The sequence below is a fragment of the Rhinopithecus roxellana genome, chromosome 1 (genome assembly GCF_007565055.1).
Source record: "Rhinopithecus roxellana isolate Shanxi Qingling chromosome 1, ASM756505v1, whole genome shotgun sequence".
In the NCBI taxonomy this organism is placed as follows: domain Eukaryota; kingdom Metazoa; phylum Chordata; class Mammalia; order Primates; family Cercopithecidae; genus Rhinopithecus; species Rhinopithecus roxellana.
This window is the reverse complement of record NC_044549.1, coordinates 78,655,469-78,678,305: the sequence shown is the minus strand read 5'-3', so window position 1 is coordinate 78,678,305 and position 22,837 is coordinate 78,655,469. Positions and strand designations below refer to the sequence as shown.

At 43.1% G+C, this 22,837-nt stretch overlaps 1 protein-coding gene and 1 long non-coding RNA gene across 6 annotated transcripts in view; one reads left to right on the top strand and one right to left on the bottom strand.

Annotated features, from left to right (window-relative positions):
• Positions 1-22,837, top strand: part of ARHGEF3 (Rho guanine nucleotide exchange factor 3) — a 340,537-nt gene that overhangs the window by 273,195 nt on the left and 44,505 nt on the right. For all 3 annotated transcript variants that reach the window (XM_010360455.2, XM_010360457.2, XM_010360458.2), the window contains one exon: positions 19,945-20,052. In XM_010360455.2, the coding sequence (XP_010358757.1) occupies positions 19,945-20,052 (108 nt within the window). The remainder of the gene's footprint in view (positions 1-19,944; positions 20,053-22,837) is intronic.
• LOC115896339 lies at positions 1,497-22,443 on the bottom strand. Of its 3 annotated transcripts, none has more exons than XR_004056228.1 (5): positions 22,370-22,443; positions 10,331-10,460; positions 6,354-6,429; positions 3,094-3,122; positions 1,497-2,050 (listed from the first exon to the last, which is right to left on the bottom strand). It is a non-coding gene; the product is annotated as an uncharacterized LOC115896339 (long non-coding RNA). The 3 variants fall into 3 exon arrangements; XR_004056227.1 differs by lacking the exon at positions 22,370-22,443 and adding an exon at positions 21,737-22,233; XR_004056229.1 differs by lacking the exon at positions 22,370-22,443 and adding an exon at positions 15,835-16,017.

The following is a 22,837-nucleotide window of genomic DNA, read 5'->3' as shown; positions in this document are numbered from 1 at the left end:
TCCAGACAAAGTCTTACTCTTTTGCCCAGTCTGGAGTGCAGCAGCAAGATCTCGGCTCACTGCAACCTCTGCCTCCTGGGTCCAAGTGACTCTCCTACCTCAGCCTCCCAAGTAGCTGGAATTACAGGCATGAGCCACCGCACCCAGCCAGCAGTCACTTATCTTCACATGCATTTTCTCCTTTGAGCCTTGCAGTAGCTGAGGGAGCTGGGCAAGGCAAGGACTGTCCTTTTTTTAAAACTTTTGCTATTTTGTTTGTTTTTAGGTTTTCATTTTTTAGTTTTTCATTTTTTCTTCGTTTTTCTTTTTTTCTGGAGCTGTCCTTTTTGTTGGTCAACTGAGGAAAAAGAGATTCAGAGAAATTAGGAGGCAGGGCCCAATGTTGGTCCCTCCTTGCCCAGTCTTGACCTCTTGGCATGCCACAATGTTGGCTTAAGCCAGTCATGGTTCTGGGTAGGTGATAAGCAGCACTGTCTCTCTGCAGGATGTTCTAAGTGAACCCCATTAAAGTTAGCCAGAACACTGTACAGAGTAATCTCCAAGTGCAAGGCCCTACTTTAAATTTGATGTAAGATCACTGTTAAAAAGCCCACAAGGAATGGCTAGATACAAACTTCTATACACATAGGTGATGTATTTTGTTTGTTGGTTTGTTTTAGAAATAGGGGCTTGTTCTGTCGCCTAGGCTGGAGTGCAGTGGCACAATCATGGCTCTCTGCAGCCTTAACCTCTCAGGCTCAAGCGATCCTCTGACGCACCTCAGCCTCGAGAGTAGCCACAGCTGTAGTGACTACAGCTAGGACTACAGGCGTGTGCCACCATACCTGGCTAATTTTCTTTCAATTGTTTTATTTTTGTAGAGTCAGGGACTCATTGTGTTGCCCAGACTGGTCTCAAACTCCTGGGCTCAAGTAATCCTCCTGCCTCGACCTCTCAAGGTGCTGGGATTACAGGCATGAGCCACTACTTCTGGCCACAACATATCTTAAAATGATGTCTTTCTGAACTCTGCACACCTAATGTTTGCAGCACAGGTGATAAATAGTAAGAAGAAATACAGCATTTCCTGAGGGCACTCTTTCTGTAAATACCGTTAGCATTAGAAGTTGGCAAACTGATTGAATTAAATAAAGCTGAGAGCCTGTGTCTGAACCCTGAAATAAAATGTAAAAAGGATAAAAGAAAGGTAAATATTTTGGACTTGCCATGGGCTGTCAGATTTGGAAATGTGGAGTCTTCCTAGAGGAAGACGCTACAGAAGGAAAAAGGGAACAAGCTAGTGGCGGAAAGAGATGGAGTTGGGCCAGATGGCCGAGGGGGGCAAAATGGTGAGTCTTCCCTGTGGGTGCTTTCTGAACCCAAGGCCAGGGCAAGCTCCTATTTCAAGTGTGCTATCTTATGTTGGCATACTAACATTTCATAATCGCGAGTGACGCAGGCATAACAAGAACAACCCCAGGCAAATACAGAGAAGATAACTAAAGGTCACTGGGGAAAACTATTTTTAATTTTTGACTTCATATGGGTTCGGGGACCAGGGGGGCGCAGTGAAAGTGGCTCATCAATATCGTGTTAGGTTTTGGCAGTCTTAGTTCATTTTCTCATCCCTGGTCAGCCATCCTGGTGATTGTGTTGGGATGTCTGGGTGTGATCTTGCAGAAGGAGTCAGAAACCACTGTAAAGAAGGAAATAAAGAAGAGGGAGAACTGATGGTTTCTTGTGTGTAAGCCACAGATGCATGATGAACTGTCACCTCCACCTCCTTCCTCCTCAGATGTTTGATGGCGACTTATCTGAGAGCTTTGAAGGAGAGAGAGCATCGGAAAAGACACGTTGCATTCTCTTATTCGTCTCTGAATGCTTTATGCCCAGGTTCCAAGGGCCTAGAAGAGTAAGCTTGATTCTGACACCAACGTCAAGGAACAGGAGCTTGCTTCGGAAGTCTCTTAAATGCAGCATTTATTTCTAAGCTGGTTCATACAAGAGCTTCCCAAGTAGCAGGGGACAGGGCAAAAGTAGGCTTAGTTTCTTGGCATTTCAGGGTCTGTTTCTGGAATGAGAGGACTGGATTAGATCGTTATTTTCCAGAAGGTGGGTTTCATACCACTTGGGCAGCTCAAATCTTACAAAGACAAATCACAAAATAATTTAATCACTTTCCCTTTTAAATTCTCTGATTATGTCAAGTTTCCACTTGGAATTAGTGTGTCTTTAACACCTCCCCTTCACTTGATAATTTCCCTGTGTAACTAAGTGTAGGCCTCAGGGTTCATTTTTTAAAGTTAGCATCTGTTTATGGCAGGTGATAGTGATTTTCCATTTAAGGCAGTGATAGAGTTTATTTTTACAATAAGTTTTTAAGTAAAAAATGACTAATTAAGGAAATAGTGCATAATAGCTCAGGTGACATGTACATATGGCAAAAAATTATCATGGCAATACAGAGAGTTTGGAAACAGTGAACAAGGCATGTTCTGAGGGGTTTTCTAGGATTAAAAGTCTACAATAAGTTCCCAAGTTTGACACAGTCACTTGCAAACTAAACTTGAAATTTGGACATTTAGCATAGGACCCAAATTTCAGATATTAAGACTAAGTAGATAAAAATTGGCTTTAATGTGTTATAGGAAGTGAATCTGTGCTACATGTTAGCCAACTTAAAAAATAAAACTAGACCCTCAGAACATACATCTTTTTCTTTTCAAAGCTTCAAAGAACATTCCAAAGTTCCAGCTAAAATGATTCAACCCATCCTGTTCCTTTTCCCCTTCACTCTGGCGGGAAGGATTGGATGAGATTACACTTTAATTGGGGTCAGCCCTAGAATGTAATGGTTAAGAACTTGGATTTGGAAGTCAGCCTGAACTGAGTTTGAATACCCACTTGGCCACCTGTGAGCTGAGAGATCTTGGACTTGTGTCTCATCCTCTAAGCCTTAGTTTCCTCATCTGAAAAATGGGAATTTGAAATGAGCATATAAAGGGCTTCCACCAAAGCAAGTACTTAATAAGTCATTAGCAGCAGCAGCAGCAGCAGCAGCATCTATCTTGAACGTAGATCAGTTGAGTAGAAGCTATAGGTGGTTATACCTACCAAGGCATCTGCTAGGAGGTAGCTCCTTCCTTTGTAGGAAATAAAGTGATCAGAGTTAGCATTGGGCATTATTATTTTTTAAAAAAACAAAAGATGTTCCAAGCATACTGCCAAGCTTCACATTCATTTCTGCCAGGTAGAACAACAAAAAAATCTAGTGCGGCCTTCTGATTGTTCCCAGATTGACTTTCAAACAGGGGTTGGTGTGTGAGCTCTGGGTAGAGAGGCACCCTGGCCAGGGGAGTAGGGAGCAAATTGTCCCGAGGCCAGCTCCCACCTGACATGCATCATCTGAGAATCCTAGCCAAATGCCAACCATGGACACAGACCCAAGGCAAGCAGATGAGGGTGAATTAGGTTGCTTTGAGCTCTTGATGCCCTATTCATTTGCAGGGTGCTTTAATTATAAATAGATCCTTTGTTGGAAATGTAGGGAGACTCCATAGTGTGATGGATATGAGCTGGTAAAGAGCTAGACAACTAAAAAATGACCCCTAATGCTCTTTTATTGTCCATAAATATTTATTTGAGACCTGGCTCTGTGTATCATTTTCCCCCGGTTTAGAAAAGGCATGCTTTCTGTTCTCAAGGAACTTCTACTTCAGTTTGACCAAGTCATTAACAACACAATCATACCGGTAGTGACTGTCAACCAGGGGGAGGGGGAGAAGCAGGCTCTTTCATTGGGTAGCTTGGCAGACTATGGAGGGGGAATACTGAGAAGTGGTCATCCAATGAGCTCCCTGATGCTGGATGCCTGCCACCCCCCAGTCCTCAAGTGTGCCCTTATCAGAGGGCAGCATCTTCTGGGGACACGCGAGCAGGACACCTTTGAACCTGGGCTCACTAAGATTCTCAGGGAGGAATCAAGAGGAGCTGCCGATTCCAGAGCGATAGGGCTTGAATGCCGAAAGAACATTCTCTCCTCCTCCACTGCCTGCATCAGTGTCTACTTCCCTTTTGCCTCTACAGCCTATTCACTTCAGAGTTCCCCCCGGTTTAGGAAACTAACAATGCTGTGGTTAATTAAGAACCCAGGGCCGGGTGCGGTGGCTCAAGCCTGTAATCCCAGCACTTTGGGAGGCCGAGACGGGCGGATCACGAGGTCAGGAGATCGAGACCATCCTGGCTAACATGGTGAAACCCCGTCTCTACTAAAAAAAAAAAAATACAAAAAACTAGCCGGGCAAGGTGGTGGGTGCCTGTAGTCCCAGCTACTCGGGAGGCTGAGGCAGGAGAATGGCGTAAACCCGGGAGGCAGAGCTTGCAGTGAGCTGAGATCCGGCCACTGCACCCCAGCCCGGGCGACAGAGCGAGACTCCGTCTCAAAAAAAAAAAAAAAAAAAAAAAAAGAACCCAGGCCTTGCTGAGTTAGTAGCTTTGGGCCCAATTTGGGCTGTGTGACGTCAGGCAAGGCCCTTAACCCCTCTGAGTCTCAGTTGCCTACACTGTGAAATGGGTATATTAATAGCACTAACTTAAGTCAAGGAAATAATGCACAGAAAGCACTTTGGCACAGCCTAGCACAAAGTCCTCCTGTATATTGCGATTATATTATTATTTATTATCAGAGGAAGTTGTATATCCTGGGAAGCCAGTGTGGGGTGGCGGGGGAAGTTTTCAAGGCGGTAGATTTGAATTCAGATTTCACCACTGCCAGTTAACTACTGGGTATGACTTGGAGGAAGTCATCTCACTTCTCTGAACACCTGCTTCCTCCTCTATGAAACAGGATAACAGGGTTGCTGTATGGTATAGATGAGAGCGTGTGTGACTCCATGGCTCTTGGTGCCTCCTCCTTCCCTTTCCTAGGCTTCCCTCATTGTTTACATAGTGCTTCAGAGTCACAACAGTCACACCTGCATCAGGTGTAGGGTGACTGCTCTGTTTCTAGAAAATTGCTAAAGTCTGTGAGTAGGCAAGTGCCTTGGCAGGGTATAATTTATTTAATCGCAATTGATCGAAGCTTTGCAGGGTCAAGTGGCCCTCTGCACAGTCCTGCTTTGCAAACTAAGGGGCACCCCTCACTTGACTCTCAAATGTTGGGGCAGAGGGAAGGAGGGCCTGGCATGTAGAAGAAGAACCTTCCACTCCATCCTTGTGCCCTTCGCAACCTGGCAGTGCTTGGGAAACCTTTACCAAGGAAATTATTTTGCCAGTTTAGACTTCCAGCAGTCTTCAAAGGAATCCTCTCCTCTGTAGATGTCCCATATTGGAAAACACTTGAGAACCTTGCTGCTGTCTGCTGCAGGCATCCTTTACCTCAGGAATAAATACCATTTTTATTTTACCACCAGAATAATGTCCTTGACTCTACAATGGCTAGCCAACTTTTTTTTTTTTTTTTTTTTTTTTTTTTTTTTTTTAGAAAACCCAACAACCAAATCACAGGTTTGTATTTATTCTTTCATTTTAAGTCAGTTGCCACTGTCTACCCATTTTCCCCATTATCTCTTTGGAATTGAAACTAGCTGAGAGTGATTCTGGGAGCAAAGCTGAGTCTCTGAGCTCCTTGCCTTCTTTGTTGTGTGCTACATCGTTTTTTGTTTATATATATATTCACAGGCTTCTGCATTTTAATAAACTGTAGATAATGATACATCTGGTTGCATCTTTTTTTTTTTTTTTTTTTTTTTTTTTTTTTTTTTTTTTTTTGAGACAGAGTCTCGCTCTGTCACCCAGGCTAGAGTGCTATGGCCGGATCTCAGCTCACTGCAAGCTCCGCCTCCCGGGTTCACGCCATTCTCCTGTCTCAGCCTCCCGGGTAGCTGGGACTACAGGCGCCGCCACGTCGCCCGGCTAGTTTTTTGTATTTTTTAGTAGAGACGGGGTTTCACCGTGTTAGCCAGGATGGTCTCGATCTCCTGACCTCGTGATCCACCCGTCTCGGCCTCCCAAAGTGCTGGGATTACAGGCTTGAGCCACCGCGCCCGGCCTCTGGTTGCATATTAATTGCTGACAGTTCAAAATAACATGTAATCACTATGTTTCAAGGTTGCAAATGTACAGCACTGAGAGTCAGTGTTTGTTATGAACCTTTGGAAAAATCCATTGTTACTGGGTATTTTTTAATTCTTGCCATTAAAAATGCACTACAGAATGGAAAGTGTCTCAACAAATGAAATCAGTTTTGTGTTCTGCACACATGCACATGCACATACACCCTTCCCAAAGAATAACATTTTGAAGCTATTCATCTGCTCATTTGGGGTGTGTGGGGGCAACAGAAATGCCAGATGAATCCATTATAGATTACTTACCTCACAGTTTCCTGAACAGCATGCTTTGTATCTTATTTTTCTGCATACCATTGCTCAGTGGGTGGTAAGATGTCAGCTGAAAGCCAAAAACAGGAAAGTTTAAGATTTTTAAAAATTTATTTCCTATTTAATCAATCCCATGTGGTTGTTTGACTAGTAGCTTTTTCCATTCTGAATAATCAGATTTGAATGTATTCTGTTCTCGGCTGGGAGCAGAGTGTTCTAAAACACCCGGGTGCTGTGTCCCCTGGTTCTGAGTGTGGGCATGTGCTCCTGAGGACACACATGGACCAAACATTTGAAGGGATAATTTGTGCTAGAAGGGACAGCTGGGAGTTACCAGGGAGCACCTCAAACGTATTTTGTGTTTCTCTCTGGAGGTCACATCTCTGCAAGGCCTGTCTGCTCAAAATCATTGTTCTTGTCAAAAACAGAAACCAACTACACATCAAGAGAAGGGGATCCATTTTCTTCTGCAGACTCAGTGCCCTTGGTCAGATGTCCCTGTAGTTTTTACCCAGCAACCAATTGGGATCCCTGGTCTCTAGTTTTCAGTCAGATGACAGACCTGACTGTCAGCTTTGCTTGCCTGAGATGTGTTTGATCATCCCAGATTCAGCTGGAACAATCTGTCCTTCCTTTGGGACACTGAGATTAAGATCTGCGCATCCTTTTTCATCTCTGTACTTCTTTTTGCTCTTCTGGGAAGCTAAGATAATGCTGAGCTTCAAAGAATGACAGATGGATGAGAAAGACAGAGGACTTTTCTGTGGTTCTGTGTGGTCCTTTCTTGGTTACACATTATTTTTGTGAAGTTTCACCTTGCACATCCGACATGGGTTGAATGCCCAGAGTTCCTCTCATTGCCTAATCCCAGACAGTACTGGGATCTGGCAAGACTGGAGACCAGCTCTTCTAGCCCATAATTCAGCAGTGTCGGTGGCAGTGGGCAGGTGGGAGGATAATGCAAACCTCCCAGATTAGGGAGGTTAGGACTTGGGTCCTTATCTTGAGATTTTACTGCTTTCCTCTCTTCCAATATAGCCTTGAATCCTGCCAAACCACCACTAGTTTTGCTGTATCCAGCCAGAGCTTGACTAAACAGGTGATAAAACCACAGGAAGAAAAGGAAGGCAGGAATGTGGAATCAAAATACATGATCTCGTAGCAGCCTCAGTGGCCAGAGCAGTTATTGGTACGATTCTGACAGGTGACATGGAACTCCAGCTTTGTCCCTGGAAGGATCAAGGCAAAATCCAGTGCTGCAGGGAATAGAAGAGGGCAAGGGCACAGGCTGGCAGAGAGACCATGCCTCTCCCAGGACATCAGAAATAAGAGCAATACTCTGATATTTACTGAGGACTTTCTAACAGGTGGATGTCTGCCAAGCATATTATACACCTAGTCTCCTGTGATCCTCCCAACAACTCTGTGAGGAGATAGGAGAGTCATCTTCACTTCACAGCAGAGGAAACTAAGCTTATAGAGTTTACATTTTGGGCCCAAGGTCATAGGGTATTGCTTTCTAACCAGACGGGTTGAATCCTTTGCAAAGAATCGATGCACTCTTTGGGCCAGAGTGATAAGAACTTTGTCACTTGCTGCAGAGGCATTCAGATTATTCCTAAGCTCTGAGAGAGCAGAGAAAATGTCCTTAAAGAAGGAGGAATGGAACTCCCAGTGGCATCCTTTTCCCCCTTCCCCTCCAACCCCACCCAAGGGGAAGCCAGGGAATCCCTTTTACAGAGATAAACAAATGCAGAACATATATTCCATCCAAAGGTTTCCAAGAAGTCAGTAGGAAATGACTGACTCCGGAACCCCAAAGCCACAGAGACCTTCCTCTGGACCCCGTGGCTGTGACCAGGAGACCTTTTCTACCTCTGGGTGCCTTGTTGGCATCATCCAGCCAGGGATGTCCAGCCCCATTTTCCAGACTGGGGAATGGGTGTGCATTATAGGCACGTTATTTCTGTGGCATTCTTGCCAAAAATGCATAACCTAATGTGAGAAAACATCCTCTGGGCGTATGGCTGGCCTTCCCGTAAGGGCCACAGAGACTTGATGCTGCTGGCAACTCTCCTAATTTTTAAGGAGGTTGAACTCTTTAAAAGTTCTCCAGCTCTGAGCATCTGGCCCTTTCTGCCTCAAAAGGCAGATGTGGAGCCAGGGACCACAGACAGAGCTAAACATTTGGCTTCCTCTTTCTCTGAAGGTCTGTAGCATCATGTCTGGGCATGACCAAGATGAGTTTCAGGCAATGGGGGCTGGTGTTTGCTAAAAGGAACTTAACCGGGGTGTGGGTGTGCATTTCTCCCTCTGCCCAAGGTTAAGTAATAGTAACATCCTGTGTAAAGAGAACTTGAATGTGGTTTTCTGCTAAACTTCAATATTTTAAGGCTGTTTATTAGATGTGTTTAATCTTGGGCCAATTTAACCAGTAGCAGACTAATAAAATAACAAATTTGGGCTTGCTGCCAAGACAAATGTTGACTTACCCTTATAATGTTGACTAAAATGAATAACTTTGAAAGTTATTGCAGAGTGAAACCTTAGCTAAAAATACAGTGTCTGAAGCAGTGGTTTTGTTTCATTTTACTGGCTCTGCTTAGAGATTATGTTTGTAACCTAGGCTGCTGCCTGCTTCACCTCTCAGAGTACTGTATTTTACTGAATTATTTCCCAAGGTTCTTTTCTTCAGCCCATAAACCTTCACTCAGCAAAAATGAATTTCCCCATGGCAGGCAAGTAGGACAGGTTACTTTTCCAGTGTGGGGGCAAAACCTCAGTGGTACCAAGAGGAATAAAGGTAATAACTTGCTTGAGTCTTCTCTCAGAAACAAAATGGTATGCCATGAACATTCACCCTCTCCAAGTTTGTAGTAAAATTAATTGCTTCTCCCTGGTGTACTGGAAGAAATCCATCTCGCTTGTCCCCTACCCCCACCTTTTCTTCATTTTGCCATTCAGTTTATACAAACAGTAGAGAGCTATAGTATTTTGCTACCATGTGTTTTGGACTTAAAGGAAGCAGGGGAGGCCAGGAGGAAATGAAGCTAGGAGGACTACAGAAATTATCATAAAGTGTGATTTCTTTCTACCCCTGTTTTTTAAATTTGTGTTTTATAGGAAGCTGGTTTGGGCAGGGCTTCTGAGCATGGTTTCAGAGGCTCCTGCCAGCATTGTGTGAGTTCATTCAACTGCCAACTGTCCTCCTTATGCCTCTCCCTTATTCAAGGCTTCCCCCTGAAAGCAACCATCTCACAGGAAGGCTTTGGCCAAGAAGCCATAGGTGCCGAATCTGCTTTTGGTGCTGCCTGGCTCAGGCAGACAGAGCTTGATACACAGAGAATGAACGTCATCCCTCTAACATTAGTATGTTCAGTTCTGTGCACCTGAGAGTTGATGGTTTAATTTGTGGATTTGCCCAGAGTCTCTTGTGACTTCTGCCATCATCTGCTCTTAGCACTTCCATGAGAGGGGACAAGAGATTGTTGGAGTCTCAATCCAGCAGCCCGAAAACCTGTCTGCAGCTTGGGTTTGAGACTGAACCAACACAGGGTGTTTTGTGGATTTTAGTTATCCAGGCTGTCCCTGTTCCCTCATTAACAAAAACAAAACAAAACAAACCCCAGCTTTTTTTTTTTTCTTTTAAGAAGGAAATTGGGATCTTTTCCTCATAGCACGTTACCTTAATATAGAGGAAAGAGTTGAGCCATTTTATCAAAAAGGAAATCAAATCCCCCTTAGATGCCTAATGTGAGACAACTGGCAACCAAACTCATGGCTGGAGAAAACAAACACAAGAATGTGGCTTCCATGTTTGAGATTAGCCAAGACAAAGATAGCAGGGATGCCTCCCAGAACATTTCCTGGTGACTTGTCAAAGTCCACAAAGCCTGTAGTCCCTTTGTTGAAATCACTGATAAGCATACAAGAGCAAAATTATAGTTCTGAGTTTGATGACCTTTTCTCACCTTGGGGGTTAAAAACCAATAATTCTGAAGCACATTTGGCCTAATCAATGGAGCCAGGTTTCTGTTGGGATATGGGCCTCATTTTTTGTCTTTCATCTTCTGGGAACAGATGACACCAGGTCAGTTAGCTCTGTGCCAGGGGGGGAAAAAAAAAAAAAAAAAAACAGAAAAAAAATTTCAATGGAAATTTTAGAATTAGGAACAATTATTTCATTATTATTTTCTTTTTCTATTTCCACGAAAAAAGATGGAGTCATTTGCAAGCTCCAAGGCAGCTCTCCTTTCTGTACCCACAGTCTCATTCCTCCTTTGCTCAAGCAGCTCTATGAAGGGCTCCTCAGTGCCGCATATGTGTCCTATGTTCCTGTATGCCCTGCCTTCCAGCCATCTCACCTGTTCCTTCCTTGCCAGCTCCACCTGACACTGACTCTCTTGACTCTGTGGATCAACCTTCTGATTCTCCCTGTTCAGCTGGGAGACATTCCCCTCAACAGTGACATCTGTGTACTTCAATTAAGGCCACTTTGCCCATACTGGGTAAACACTCCCTAAATTAGACTAAGAAGGATGCACAAAGTGACAAAGTCCTCCAAAATATGTATTAGTTACAAAGAGAATAATATTAACTTTGCAGTGGAGAAATTCAGCAGACACCACCTGTGTTAGTTTCTTATGACTGCTATAACAAAGCACAAGCTAGGTGGCGTAAAACAACAAAAATTTATTGTCATATTCTGGAGGCTAAGTCTGAAATGAAAATGTCAGCAGAGGCCGGGTGTGGTGGCTCACACCTGTAATCCCAGCACTTTGGCAGGCCAAGGCAGGTGGATCACCTGAGGTCAGGAGTTGTGACCAGCCTGGCCAACATGGCGAAACCCTGTCTTTACTAAAAATACAAAAATTAGCTGGGCATGGTGGTGCACTCCCTGTAGTCCCAGCTACTCAGGAGGCTGAGGCAGGAGAATCACTTGAACCCAGAGGTGGAGGTTGTGGTGAGCTGAGATGGTGCCGCTGCACTCCAGCCCGAGCCACAGAACAAGACTATGTCTCAAAAAAAAAAAAAAAGAAAAAAGAAAAGGAAATGTCAACAGAGCCATGCTCCCTCTGAAACCTGCAGAGGAATCCTTGCTTCTTCCAAGTTCCTGGTGTTTGTTGGCAATCCTTCGTGTTCTTTGGCTTGTAGATACATCACTCCAGTCTCCACCTCTCTGTTGTTACATGGCCATCTTCTCCATGTGTGTCTCTAAATTTCCCTTTTCTTATAAGGACACCAGTGATTAGATTTAGGGCCTACTCTAAACTAGTATGACTCTTCTTAACTTGATTTTATCTACAAAGGTCCTATTTCCAAATAAGGTCACATTCACAGGTATCTGGAGTAAGAACTTACACTTATCTTTCAGTGGGGGCATAATTCACTCCATAAGACCATCTTAACCACGTAGTCAAAGTTAACATCACCAGTAATAAGACTTAGCAACATGGTGTACCACCTATACGATATACCAGGAAGGGCACATCTTTGTGTTGTATTCTTGTCAAAAAATGCATAACCTGAACCTAATCATGAGAGAACATAAGATTAATCTAAAGTGAGAGACATTCTATAAAATAACCAGTACTCTTCACAAGTGTCAATTAGAGAGCTCTGTTACTTTGCTGTAAGATCACGAAAAACAACAAGACAGAGGAACTATATCACAGATTGGACAGAAATATAACTTTGGATTCTAGATTAGATCCTGGAACAGAAAAAGGACACTAGTGGGAAAACAGAAACCGGTGAAATCTCAATAACTCTGTTAATAGCTTAGTTAATAATATTGCCCTAATGTTAATTTCTTAGTTTTGATAAATGTACTGTGGTTATGTAAAATGTTAACATTAGAGGTAGTGGTGTAAAGGAGGTATGGGAGCACTCTACTAATTTTGCAACTCTTCTGTAAATCTAAGATTATTTCAAAATCAATTTTTTGAAAAAGAGTATGCACATATTAAGGGAATAGATAAGCTCACCTGTTCTTAGAGGCAAAGGTGGCGGGGGGAATAATCTTTAGCAAAAACATAACAATTTGTAAGCCCTATTCTAGGCTCTGATAATTATCTTGCTTTCACAAAGTACTGTGCTATGTGCTCATTGTCATTATCTGTCTGTCGTTGGGCAGAATAACGAAGCAGAGGCGTATAGTCCAATACATGGTCCACATTTTGCCTCTACCTGAAATACGTGATGTTGTGTATTTGTGCTCCTTGAACCTTGACTTGCTCACTTATAAAATGGGGGTAATGATATTAGCTTTCTCATAAGATGTTCTGAAGATGCCAAGAGCAAATCCATATAAAGCTCTTCACCCAGCACCTGCACAGATGATAAATTCCCCATAAAGCATAGCTCCTACCCACAGAATTCTCACTGCTGTATTACAAGGTTATTTCCCCATTTTCAGTTGAAGAAACCGAATAAGTAACTTGCTTAAGACAAGATTAGTGAATATGAGAGCCAGGCTGAAATAGATAAATCTAGAAGAATAATATGGCTCATTCTCAACCACTTTGTTAGAAAAACATTAACCCAAGAGGGAAAATCTGTAGGGATTCATTGAAAGAAAAGATACAAAGCAAGCTGTCAAGTGCCCCCATGCTGGGTGGAGTGGGGTCATTTGAAGTAAAGCTTATAGCTGGGAAGAGGCAGAAGCAGGAATTAAAGAATTGTCCAGTGGGCAAACAAACAGAGACCCTGAAAGGGTGGGGAAGGCCTTCGCAGTAGGAGGTATCAGAGGAAATTAGAACACAAGAATATTTGTAGTAGCCTAGAAGTCTTGAAGGGTGAGAATCTTGGGCATAAACTGTAAAATGATGTGAACCACCCTCTGGCCCTGAGGAATAGGAGTGGTAAAGTCAAGGCAGTTGTAGGCTAATGAGCTTTACATTTGTTTGATCGGTAAGAGGCAGAAGGGGAGTGAGGATCTGGCAAAAATGGGAGGTTTTAGCCTCGTTAGTAGATGATGTTATTGTATCAATTGAGAGAAAAACATGAATTTGCAAGGCACTCACAGGAAAACAAAACATGCTCACAAGTTAAAATATATACAGCAGGAACATGAAGGACTCCTGTCCATGGACAAACTGATCTTGAAGGGCCCTTATTTTTCTGTGTGTTTCTAAAATAAATTAGAGTTGACCTCCCCTGGATTGTTTTATGTCATGGAGTTCAGTGATTGGGAACCCATTAATGGGTTTCCTTTTTTTTTTTTGAGATGGAGTCTCGCTGTGTCACAGAGGCTAGAGTGCAATGGCACGATCTCAGCTCACTGCAACCTCCGCCTCCCGGGTTCAAGTGATTCTCCTGCCTCAGCCTCCTGAGTAACTGGGATTACAGGCGCCCGCCACCTTTTGTAGTTTTAGTAGAGACAGGGTTTCACCGTGTTGGTCAGGCTGGTCTCGAACTCCTGACCTCATGATTCGCCCCCCCCCCCCCCCCTTGGCCTCCCAAAGTGCTGGGATTACAGGTGTGAGTCACCTCGCCTGGCCAGGGTTTCTTAATGAGTGTGAATTAAGCCAGTCAATACAATGAAAGACTTCAGGGAGTGTGGCGACTTGGCCCATGGCTCTCCTTGGGGTTGCTGTCTTTAAATGCTGTGAAGTTGCTTTCCCAGTGTTCTCTTTCCCAACACATGGAGCTTTCCCTATTCCAGTGTGTGTTATTTAGAAGTTATTGAAATTCAGTAGTGGAAACTTTTTTACAACACACAAAAATAGGTTTCTTCTATTCTGGATGATGTCTGTCTCTTTAGTATCCTTTCTCACTAGGCCCTCCCTAATAACTGAGGTAAAAAAAAAAAAAAAAAATCACAGATAGCACCTGTCTACTCCGGTTCAGCATTCGCTGACACACTTGCAAAACAATTTTGTGTCCATTAAAAAAAAATTTTAAAAAACTTAATTTTGACATGTACCATAGACAGGCATGTACCAAATACATGTACCCTTTGACATTTATTTTGTCACGTACTTGTGCCCAGCACCTAGCTTTGATAGCTACCAACCTGTGACCAGTCCTGTTTTCCTCTTTCTCCACTGTTGTTATTTTGAAGTAGATCCCAGGCATCATATCACTTTTTATGTACTTTGTTCATATATATTTTTAAATGGTCAAGGAAAGTTGGCATTGTGTTTAGAAAGTTAAGAGAATAAAATGCAATAAAATAGGATTTACTCACATAAAAAGTAAGTCAAATGTTTCCCCTGTTTCTCAGGGGAGGACCCTGCATGTCCAGCTGCAGGGAGAATAGGCAAATCAAGCTTTGCTATCTACTGGAGCCTGACGATGACTAGGTGTGCCTGTGGGAGTTGCAGTGCCTGGGAGTGTTGTCTTTCGGTATGTTACAGTAGGAAAGCTGAGGCTGAGGGCCTCTGACCAGGACATAACTGGTCAGCAAACAACAGTCAGCAAACTATGGCCTGAAGATGGAATACAGCTGACTTCCTATGGGCCTCAAGCTAAGAATAGTGTCTGCATGTTATAATGATTGAAAAATATCAAAAGGATAATATTTTGTAAGCAGGGCATAGTGGCTCACCCCTGTAATCCCCAGCACTTTGGGAAGCCAAGGTGGGAGAATTGCTTGACCCCAAGAGTTTGAGACCAGTCTGAGAAACATGGCAAGACCCCTTCTCTAAAAAATTTTTTAAAAATTTAGCCAGGCATGGTAGTGAGCACCTGTAGTCCCAGTTTCTTGAGAGGCTGAGATGGGAAGATCCACTTGAGCCCGGGAGGTTGAGGCTGCTGTGAGTCGTGATCGTGCCACTACACACTAGCCTGAGTGACAGAGCAAGACCGTGTCTCAAAGAATATTTTGTGACATGAAAACTATGAAATTTGAATTTTAGTGTTCATAAATAAATGTTTAATATGATACAGCCACACTTATTTATTTACAGATTGTTTGTGTCTGAAAGCAGAGATGAGCTGTCATGACGGAGGCTGGGTAGCCCCTTACAGAAAAAGTTAGCCAGGCCCTGGTGTAGGGCATGGGCTCTGGAGTCAGCCTGCCTGGGTTTACATCCTGGTCACCTTGTTTTAGCTGAATGGTTTTAAGCAAATTGCTCTACTACATGCCTTAGTTTCTCCATCTTTAAAATAGGGATCGTAATAGTAGTTAACTTGTAAGGTTGTTAATAGGATCAAATTTGCAACTATATGTAAAGCACTGAGCTGAGTTCCTGCTACCAGTATTAGCTCATTATTATTATTTGTTTATGCTAGAGTTTATCAGTCACTGTAAGATTGTAATGTCCTATTTAACATGAGGACGATGAAAGCCACCTAGAAGTTTCCTGGGTAGATTAAACGTGACCCTTGGGAGTACAGTTTCCACACACACCTGGTATACAGATAGAACCCTGAAAAGGCATTCCTGGCATTTCCAAACATTTGAAAGATTTTTTTATTTGGCTCCATCAACTCATGGGCAAGAGTATCTGCTAGCACAATCGATTCTCACCTCTTCCTTGCTCCTGACCAGATGTAAAGCAGCTGAGAGCCACACTGCCCTGCAGTACAACAGCCTGAGTTCTTATGCCAGTGACTGCATTTCCAGCCTCTCCTGGATGGTGTTTGAGGCTCAATAGGGGTAGAGTCTCAGGGCAGCTGCAGACATGAGATGGATGATATTCCTACTATTCCCCACCCCACTCTGGCTGCAAAAAGAAAGCACAGGGAAAATGAGTGGGGAGTTTCTGTATGCCATGTCTGTTTCAATGGAACTATTTTTGGAGGAATAAAAAAGTATGCTAGATTATATTGATGCCATGGGCATTTTCTTACATTGCAGACAGTCTGCTTTGGCTTTTACCTGTTGAGGGGAAGAATGAGGAGAGGATAAAAATCATTGTATCCCCTAGAGAAGGAATATCAAAATCCGTTTAGTAAAAATATCATACTAAGAATAAAATTGCAGAGAGTGTTTTATTCTCCTTTGTTCGTAAACACAAGATATTTTAAATTGTCAAATCAGTTTATTTATGAAAAAATATGACCTGTATGCCTTTCTTTATTCTCTCCTTTCCTTATTATCTCCTTTCCTTCTTCCCACCCCTCCCTTCTTTTCTTCCGTTCCTTTTCTTTCTTTCCTTGTCCTCTGACTAAATGAAGAACATTTGATAAAAGCCACTGCCAATTCATGATAAAAATTCACAGCAAAGTTGGTACAGAAAGGAACTTTCTCTACGTGATAAAGGGTGCCTCTCCCATGCTCTCAGCAAATATTTAATGATGAAATCTCATTAATAATTACTTTAGAACCAAGAATTAAACTAGTATACCCACTGTCTTGGCTTGTAATCAACAATATACAGGTGATTCTAGCCAGTGCAATAAGACAAGAGAAACAAAAAAGTGGTAAGTCCTGGAACAGATGAAACAAAACTGTTATTCACAAAATACTATCCATACAGAATGCTCAATGTCTTTTCTTCTTTTCTTTTTTTTTTTTAAACTTTAGTGAAATACCCTCCTGCCCTGTCTTAAAATCACGTGGTAGGGGGTGGTGTCTGCACTTGAAACAGGACACTTGGTTCCTGGATTTAGCATTGACCTTGCCCAGCTTGGTCTGGCAGCTGAGTTGTTGGACTAGGAAGCATCCCTGCAAGTTATGTTCTGTTATCTCTCTATAAAGCCTGAAAGCATCCCTACAATTGCATTTGCTAGTTCTCAGTAGAGCTATTTAACAAGAATCTGGAAACATTTTCCCTGAGGGCTCTCTTTAGACAGCAGTAAAATGTAGCTGGAGACATATTGAGTAAATGGAAAAGAAAAATCAAATGAGGCCAGGAATTTTTTTAATCTTCTATTCTCATAGAAGCCCTCAAGGAGAACACTATAATTCATACTTTACTCATATGGGTTAGGCATAAAGCCTCCCCCATAGATCCAATAACCTGTAAGTGTTCTGGTTTTGAAATTGCACCTGCTTACATTGCTGGATCATAGCACTAAATCACACAGCAACGGCTTCTGGTTCAATTGTTCATTACTTGGGAATGTCAGATTGCCAGAGAGCAGCCTGATGTTTACATCCAAATCGGCAATGCCTTAGGAAATCAATTTTAATTACAATCTCACGTAGCAGCACTGCACTCAACCTGCAGAGAGGCTGGCATTTGTGTTGAACCTACATCTTATAGTTGTGCAGAAAATGCCTGTCTGACTGGGTCATGCAAAACGGTCAGCAAAGTCAGCAGAACCTTAGAAAAGATGATACAGCAAGTGGAACACAGCTGGATCATCCCCCATCCTGCCGAGCGTGCAGTGCTTTCTGGCCCCTTTTTAAAACAAGAGAACCCAGTTGGCGTTTGCCTTTCAACCTTCCCATTCTGATATAAAAATCTGTGACCCGGCAGCTTTAACCATAGAAGAGAGAGAGAGAGAGAAAGACTCAGAGTCAGTGGGCAGGATTCTCTGACACCAGGTCCTGCTCCCTCAGGGAATCCTTGTCACCTCACTTGCTGTAATGCAGTTTGTGCTACCAACCTGGCATTTTCAGCCCAAAGCAGGATCCATTTCGACAAATTCAGGGGATGCTTAAGAGGTGGTGTGTGTGTGTGTGTGTACGTGCGCGTGCGTGTGTGTGTGTGTGTGTGTATTCAGTACGCCAGTGGTGCAGCTCTGACGTAAAAAAATGTTTTAAACCCTCCTCTGGGCACAAATGCTCAAGAGCCTGGCACTGGACAGGGAGCATCCTGAAGGGCATTGTCACCTGAAGCAGAAAAGCTGTCAGATCTTTCCCTTCAGCTCTTAAATCATTGTCACGCAATGGCTTTCATCTTGGGAGATTCATCCTCTGCATTTTGGAACTGAGCCTTCCTAGTGTTTTGAGAATTTTCTGCTCTGTTCAGCTTAGCACGCTAAGAAGCCGGAGAGGTACCCAGCAGCCTGGTTGCATGCTCTGTCTTGGAAAAGTATCTGACTGCTTTGAGAAATCGTGAAATCATTCTGGGCCACATTGTGGGATTGTATTGAATTTTTTTTTAAGTTTTTAAATTTTTATATGTAAATGCCGGAAAGCTTGGAGATAGTCTATTTCAAAGAAGGCTTTTGGTTTCTGAGACTGGCAGGGGCATAAAATGACATGAGAGTGTCTCAGCAGGATTCCAAATTCACGAAAGGTTTTTCCAAGCACTTACTCTGTTCAGAACGGGGATGCAGAGATGTCCTGGAGAATCTGAAGTTCTGCCTTAACCCTCGAAACTTTGAAAGCAATGGCTGAAAAGGAAAGATGAATACCTAGAGGCTCCCTCTGGAAATGACTGAGGTTTGCCACCACAATTGGCTACTTTGGCTTTGTCCATCAAAATTTGGTATCTTCGTGTGCTGTCTAGCATCTACTACAGGTCAGATGGAGCTTAGGAGGACAAGGGTAACTCTTCTCTTTGTCTTTGTAAAAATGTTTTGTCTATCATCATTCTCTTCCTCATAGCCTGTTTTTGTTGTTGTTAGTGTTGTTGTTGTTGATTTGTTTTTTGGTTTTTTTGACACAGAGTCTCTCTCTGTCAACCAGGCTGGAGTGCAGTGGCGCAATCTCTTCTCACTGCAACCTCTGCCTCCCGGGTTCAAGCAATTCTCTGCCTCAGCCTTCCGAGTAGCTGGGATTACAGGCACCCGCCACTACACCCGGCTAATTTTTGTATTTTTAGTAGAGATGGAGTTTCACCATCTTGGCCAGGCTGGTTTTGAACTCCTGACCTTGTGATCCACCCGCCTCGTCCTCGCAAAGTGCTAGGATTACAGGCATGAGCCACTGCGCCCGGCCAGCCTGTTGTTTTTATTTATGTAATTCTTGTCTGCAAAGTCCTTGGAATGGGTAGGCTCCCTCCCACCTATCAGCCTGGTTTGAAGTAACTTGCAGATTTGCAAATAATGTTTTATGTGGAGGTGATTTTCAAAACTTGTGGCTGTATGTAGTATAGAAACCAATGTCCATAGTAGGGCTTTTTCTCTATACATTTTCTTTTGCTATCTGGTTATAATTTATAAATATTAATATGTGTATTTCAAATATACTGTAGATACAAAGATGCTTTCTTAAGAGCCCATATAACTTCTTTAAAAAATTTTTTTTTAATTTAATGAACTAAGAAAACAATCTTGGTGCTTTAGGAAAGCCATTGCATAAGAGTGGCTTTAGGCAAGGTGGGGAAAAGGTTTTTAAAAAGATGTAACCAGAAGCAACAAAAGACAAGGTCATTGGGTGAGAAATCAGAGGCTGCTTTTCTCTACAGAAGGGGTGGGGAGACTGGTTCTACTAAGTGGAAGCTTCTGAATTAAAAGCTGGCAGATACTGGGGGGTGAGGGATAAGGAGCAGATCCCTGCCCCTTTTCTGTCTTCCCAGATGATGCCTCTGTTGACATCCCCTGCCTGCCATTTGTCCTTCCCTGCCTCTTAAGCCAGGTCATCTCCATACAGCCGGAGTGAGACGTGACACTGTTTATATTCCATAGATCAGTGTATAGCCAGCACCTCGTGGAGTGGAACACAGTTGTATGGTGGAGTTATGTTGTCTTTGCAATTGACCTTGACATTTTACTTTTTTTTTTTTTTTTTTTAACTCTATAGGAGCCTAGTAATAAACGGGTGAAACCCCTCTCCAGAGTTACGTCACTAGCAAACCTCATCCCGCCTGTGAAGGCCACGCCATTAAAGCGCTTCAGTCAAACCCTGCAGGTAAGAAGGGCACACGGGGCCTATGGTTGCAGAAAATCATGGTGTACGGGAGGGAACATCCCCATTCTACCTAGAATTTCCCCTGGTTTGAGAGTGACCTGAATCAATGCTTATTTCAATAGAAGAGCGCAAGTGAGGGGACTTGGAGGAAGAAAGATGTTTTCAAGTTGCAGACAAGGGTCATGCAGAGCCAGAGCTATTGCAGTTGGGCCTTTCTCCACAATTGTATTTCAGAGTTATGTGCCCCATCCAGACATACTCTCACGCGATTTTTTCCTAAAATATCTATGGGCCTCCTGAGGAAACCAGCACATGATGTTATCTGGAGGGCAACACAGCCTAGTGGCTTCGACCAGGGTCGGCAAACTGCATTGGGTGGAGAAAATCCAGTTCACCACCTGTTTTTTTATGACTCACAAGCTAAGCCTGATTTTTACTTTTTAAAATTCTTGGGGGAAAATCAAAAGAATGGTGCTGGTTCGTGACACGTGAAAACTACATGAAATTCAAATTTCAGTATCCATAAATAAAGTTTTGTTGGAACATAGCCATGCCCATCTGTTTATTGTCCATGGCTGCTTTGTACTACGGCATAATTGAGTAGTTGTGACAGAGACCATATTGCCCACAAAGCCAAAAATATCTCCCATCTGGCCCTTCACATAAAATGTTTGCTGACCCTTGGCTTAGAACGAGGACCTAAGGACCTCGGAGTGGAAGTACCTTGGGTTCTAACCTTGGCTCACCTTGGGCAGGTGACTTAACATCTCTAGGTCTTGCTTTTATTTTTTATTAAAACAATTTTTTTTCCATACTTTGTCCTACAGATAGGTCTTCTATTCCTTATGGGTAAAATTTGCCATGATGCCACCAAACCATCATGGAATCATTGCAAAGATTTACAAGACAGTGCATTTAAAGGGCCTAGCATAACGCCTTGGCCCTTAGTTAGCAATCATTAATCTTTGAATTAGTTAACTAAGTAGTAAATATTAGCTACTATAATAGTTTTTTAGTTAACAAGTAGTTATAGTTGTTCTTAAACTGTTGATGAAGTGTATCTTTTAAAGTGAACGTTGAGATTTATCCAAGGCCTTGAACCCAATTTGATAATTATACAAATTTTCTTTTAGATTGAAGCCCACAAAAAATATGCCATGAAAAGGCTCACCTGGTTTAGCTGAGCAGCTGTCTTGAGTCTGCCATGTATTTGTTGTGAATACTTTTGCTTGGCAATATTTTTTTATCTCTGCTTTCTCAGTCTTTAAGAAAACTGGGGACCAGAACCCAAGGCATGCCTCATGCTGTGAAAATCCATGACTTGAGAACTGTTTGAGGTTCTCCCTCAGCCCTTTCTGTCCTTGCCTGCCTACCATACTGCCAATATGTCGTGACTCTACATATAGCCCAAGTGGTTCTTGCTACTTTCCCATAGATGCCCTTCCACTCCATTACTTTTCCCCTGCCCTGCCCATTCCTCTGTTAACTCCATTGCAGTTTCACCTGAATGAATACCTCATCACCTAATTAGCTATAGGTTTGGGTCTGTTTCTCTCAGCACTTGGGCCTCTGGATCCCTAGTTAATCCCCTGATCCCTTTTGTGGGAGAACGGAAGAAAGAGAAAATAAGGTCGTCTGGGAGAGCAAGATGAAGGGCTTTGAAACTAGTGAAGAATGTGTTTACCTTTTCTCCCTTGTGACCAGTCCTTCAGCCTTCCAGACAAGTTCATCGCAGGCATCCCCTGGAAGATTCATCACCACCCTAGTCCTGCACATCTGGTCTTTCGCTGAGCACCGCTTTTTGAAAATTCTTTAGAATGTCTACTGCATTTCACCCTTTCCTCTCCATCCCATGGCTGTGGCTCAAGTTCACTCTGCAATTATTTCCTCTCTTGATTGTGAGACCTCCAGATTACCAGCCATCTCTTCCCATTATTGCTCCCAGGACAGTCCACCCTCTGTGCGTGAAGGCCCTCATTCATTCAAAAGTGTTGAGTGAGCCCTCATCAGGCATTAGGCTCTTCCTGCCTTCATATTGCTGTGTTCCAGATATAATAGAATTGCCTTTTGGTAGGTTTGCAGCAGTGCTGTGTTCCCACATGGCAGTAATGAGCTAGACTTAGGCAGCCTGCCAACCATCACCTACAAATGTCCCCACCTCTCCCAATTGCCCTTCTAACACCTGACCCTTTACTCTCCGTCATTGCCTTGCCTAGTTGGTAGGCTTTTTGTGTTTGTGCTCCTGGGCCTAGGAAGAGCACAATCTGTGCCTCCCACTATAGCCCAGCCCTGGCTGCTGTAAGATCTGTTATCATACCTTCAAAATCTTTCTTTTGGCTTCCCAGGCTTCTCAGGCACAATTTCTTTCTTCTGTTTCTGGGCTTCCTTCACAGAGAACAGGGCAGGAAACATTTGCTCACCTCAGAAATTTGCATTGACCTAGAGAACTAGAACAGAAAGAAATCAAGCCATGTCTGAAATCCAGCAGACTGAGGCCAAGCAAGGATGAGAAAGCCAAACCCAAGGGAGGATCTGACATGTGGAAATTGGTTTTTAAAACCGCAAAGATTTTTTTGGCAAAGTTTTTTTTTTTTTCTTTTTTTTGAGATGGAGTTTCACCCTTGTTGCCTGGGCTAGAGTGCAATGGTACGATCTCAGCTCACTGCAACCTCCACCTCCCAGGTTCAAGCGATTCTCCTGCCTCAGCCTCTCAAGTAGCTGGGATTACGGTCACCTGCCACCAAGCCTGGCTAATTTTTTGTATTTTTAGTAGAGATGGGGTTTC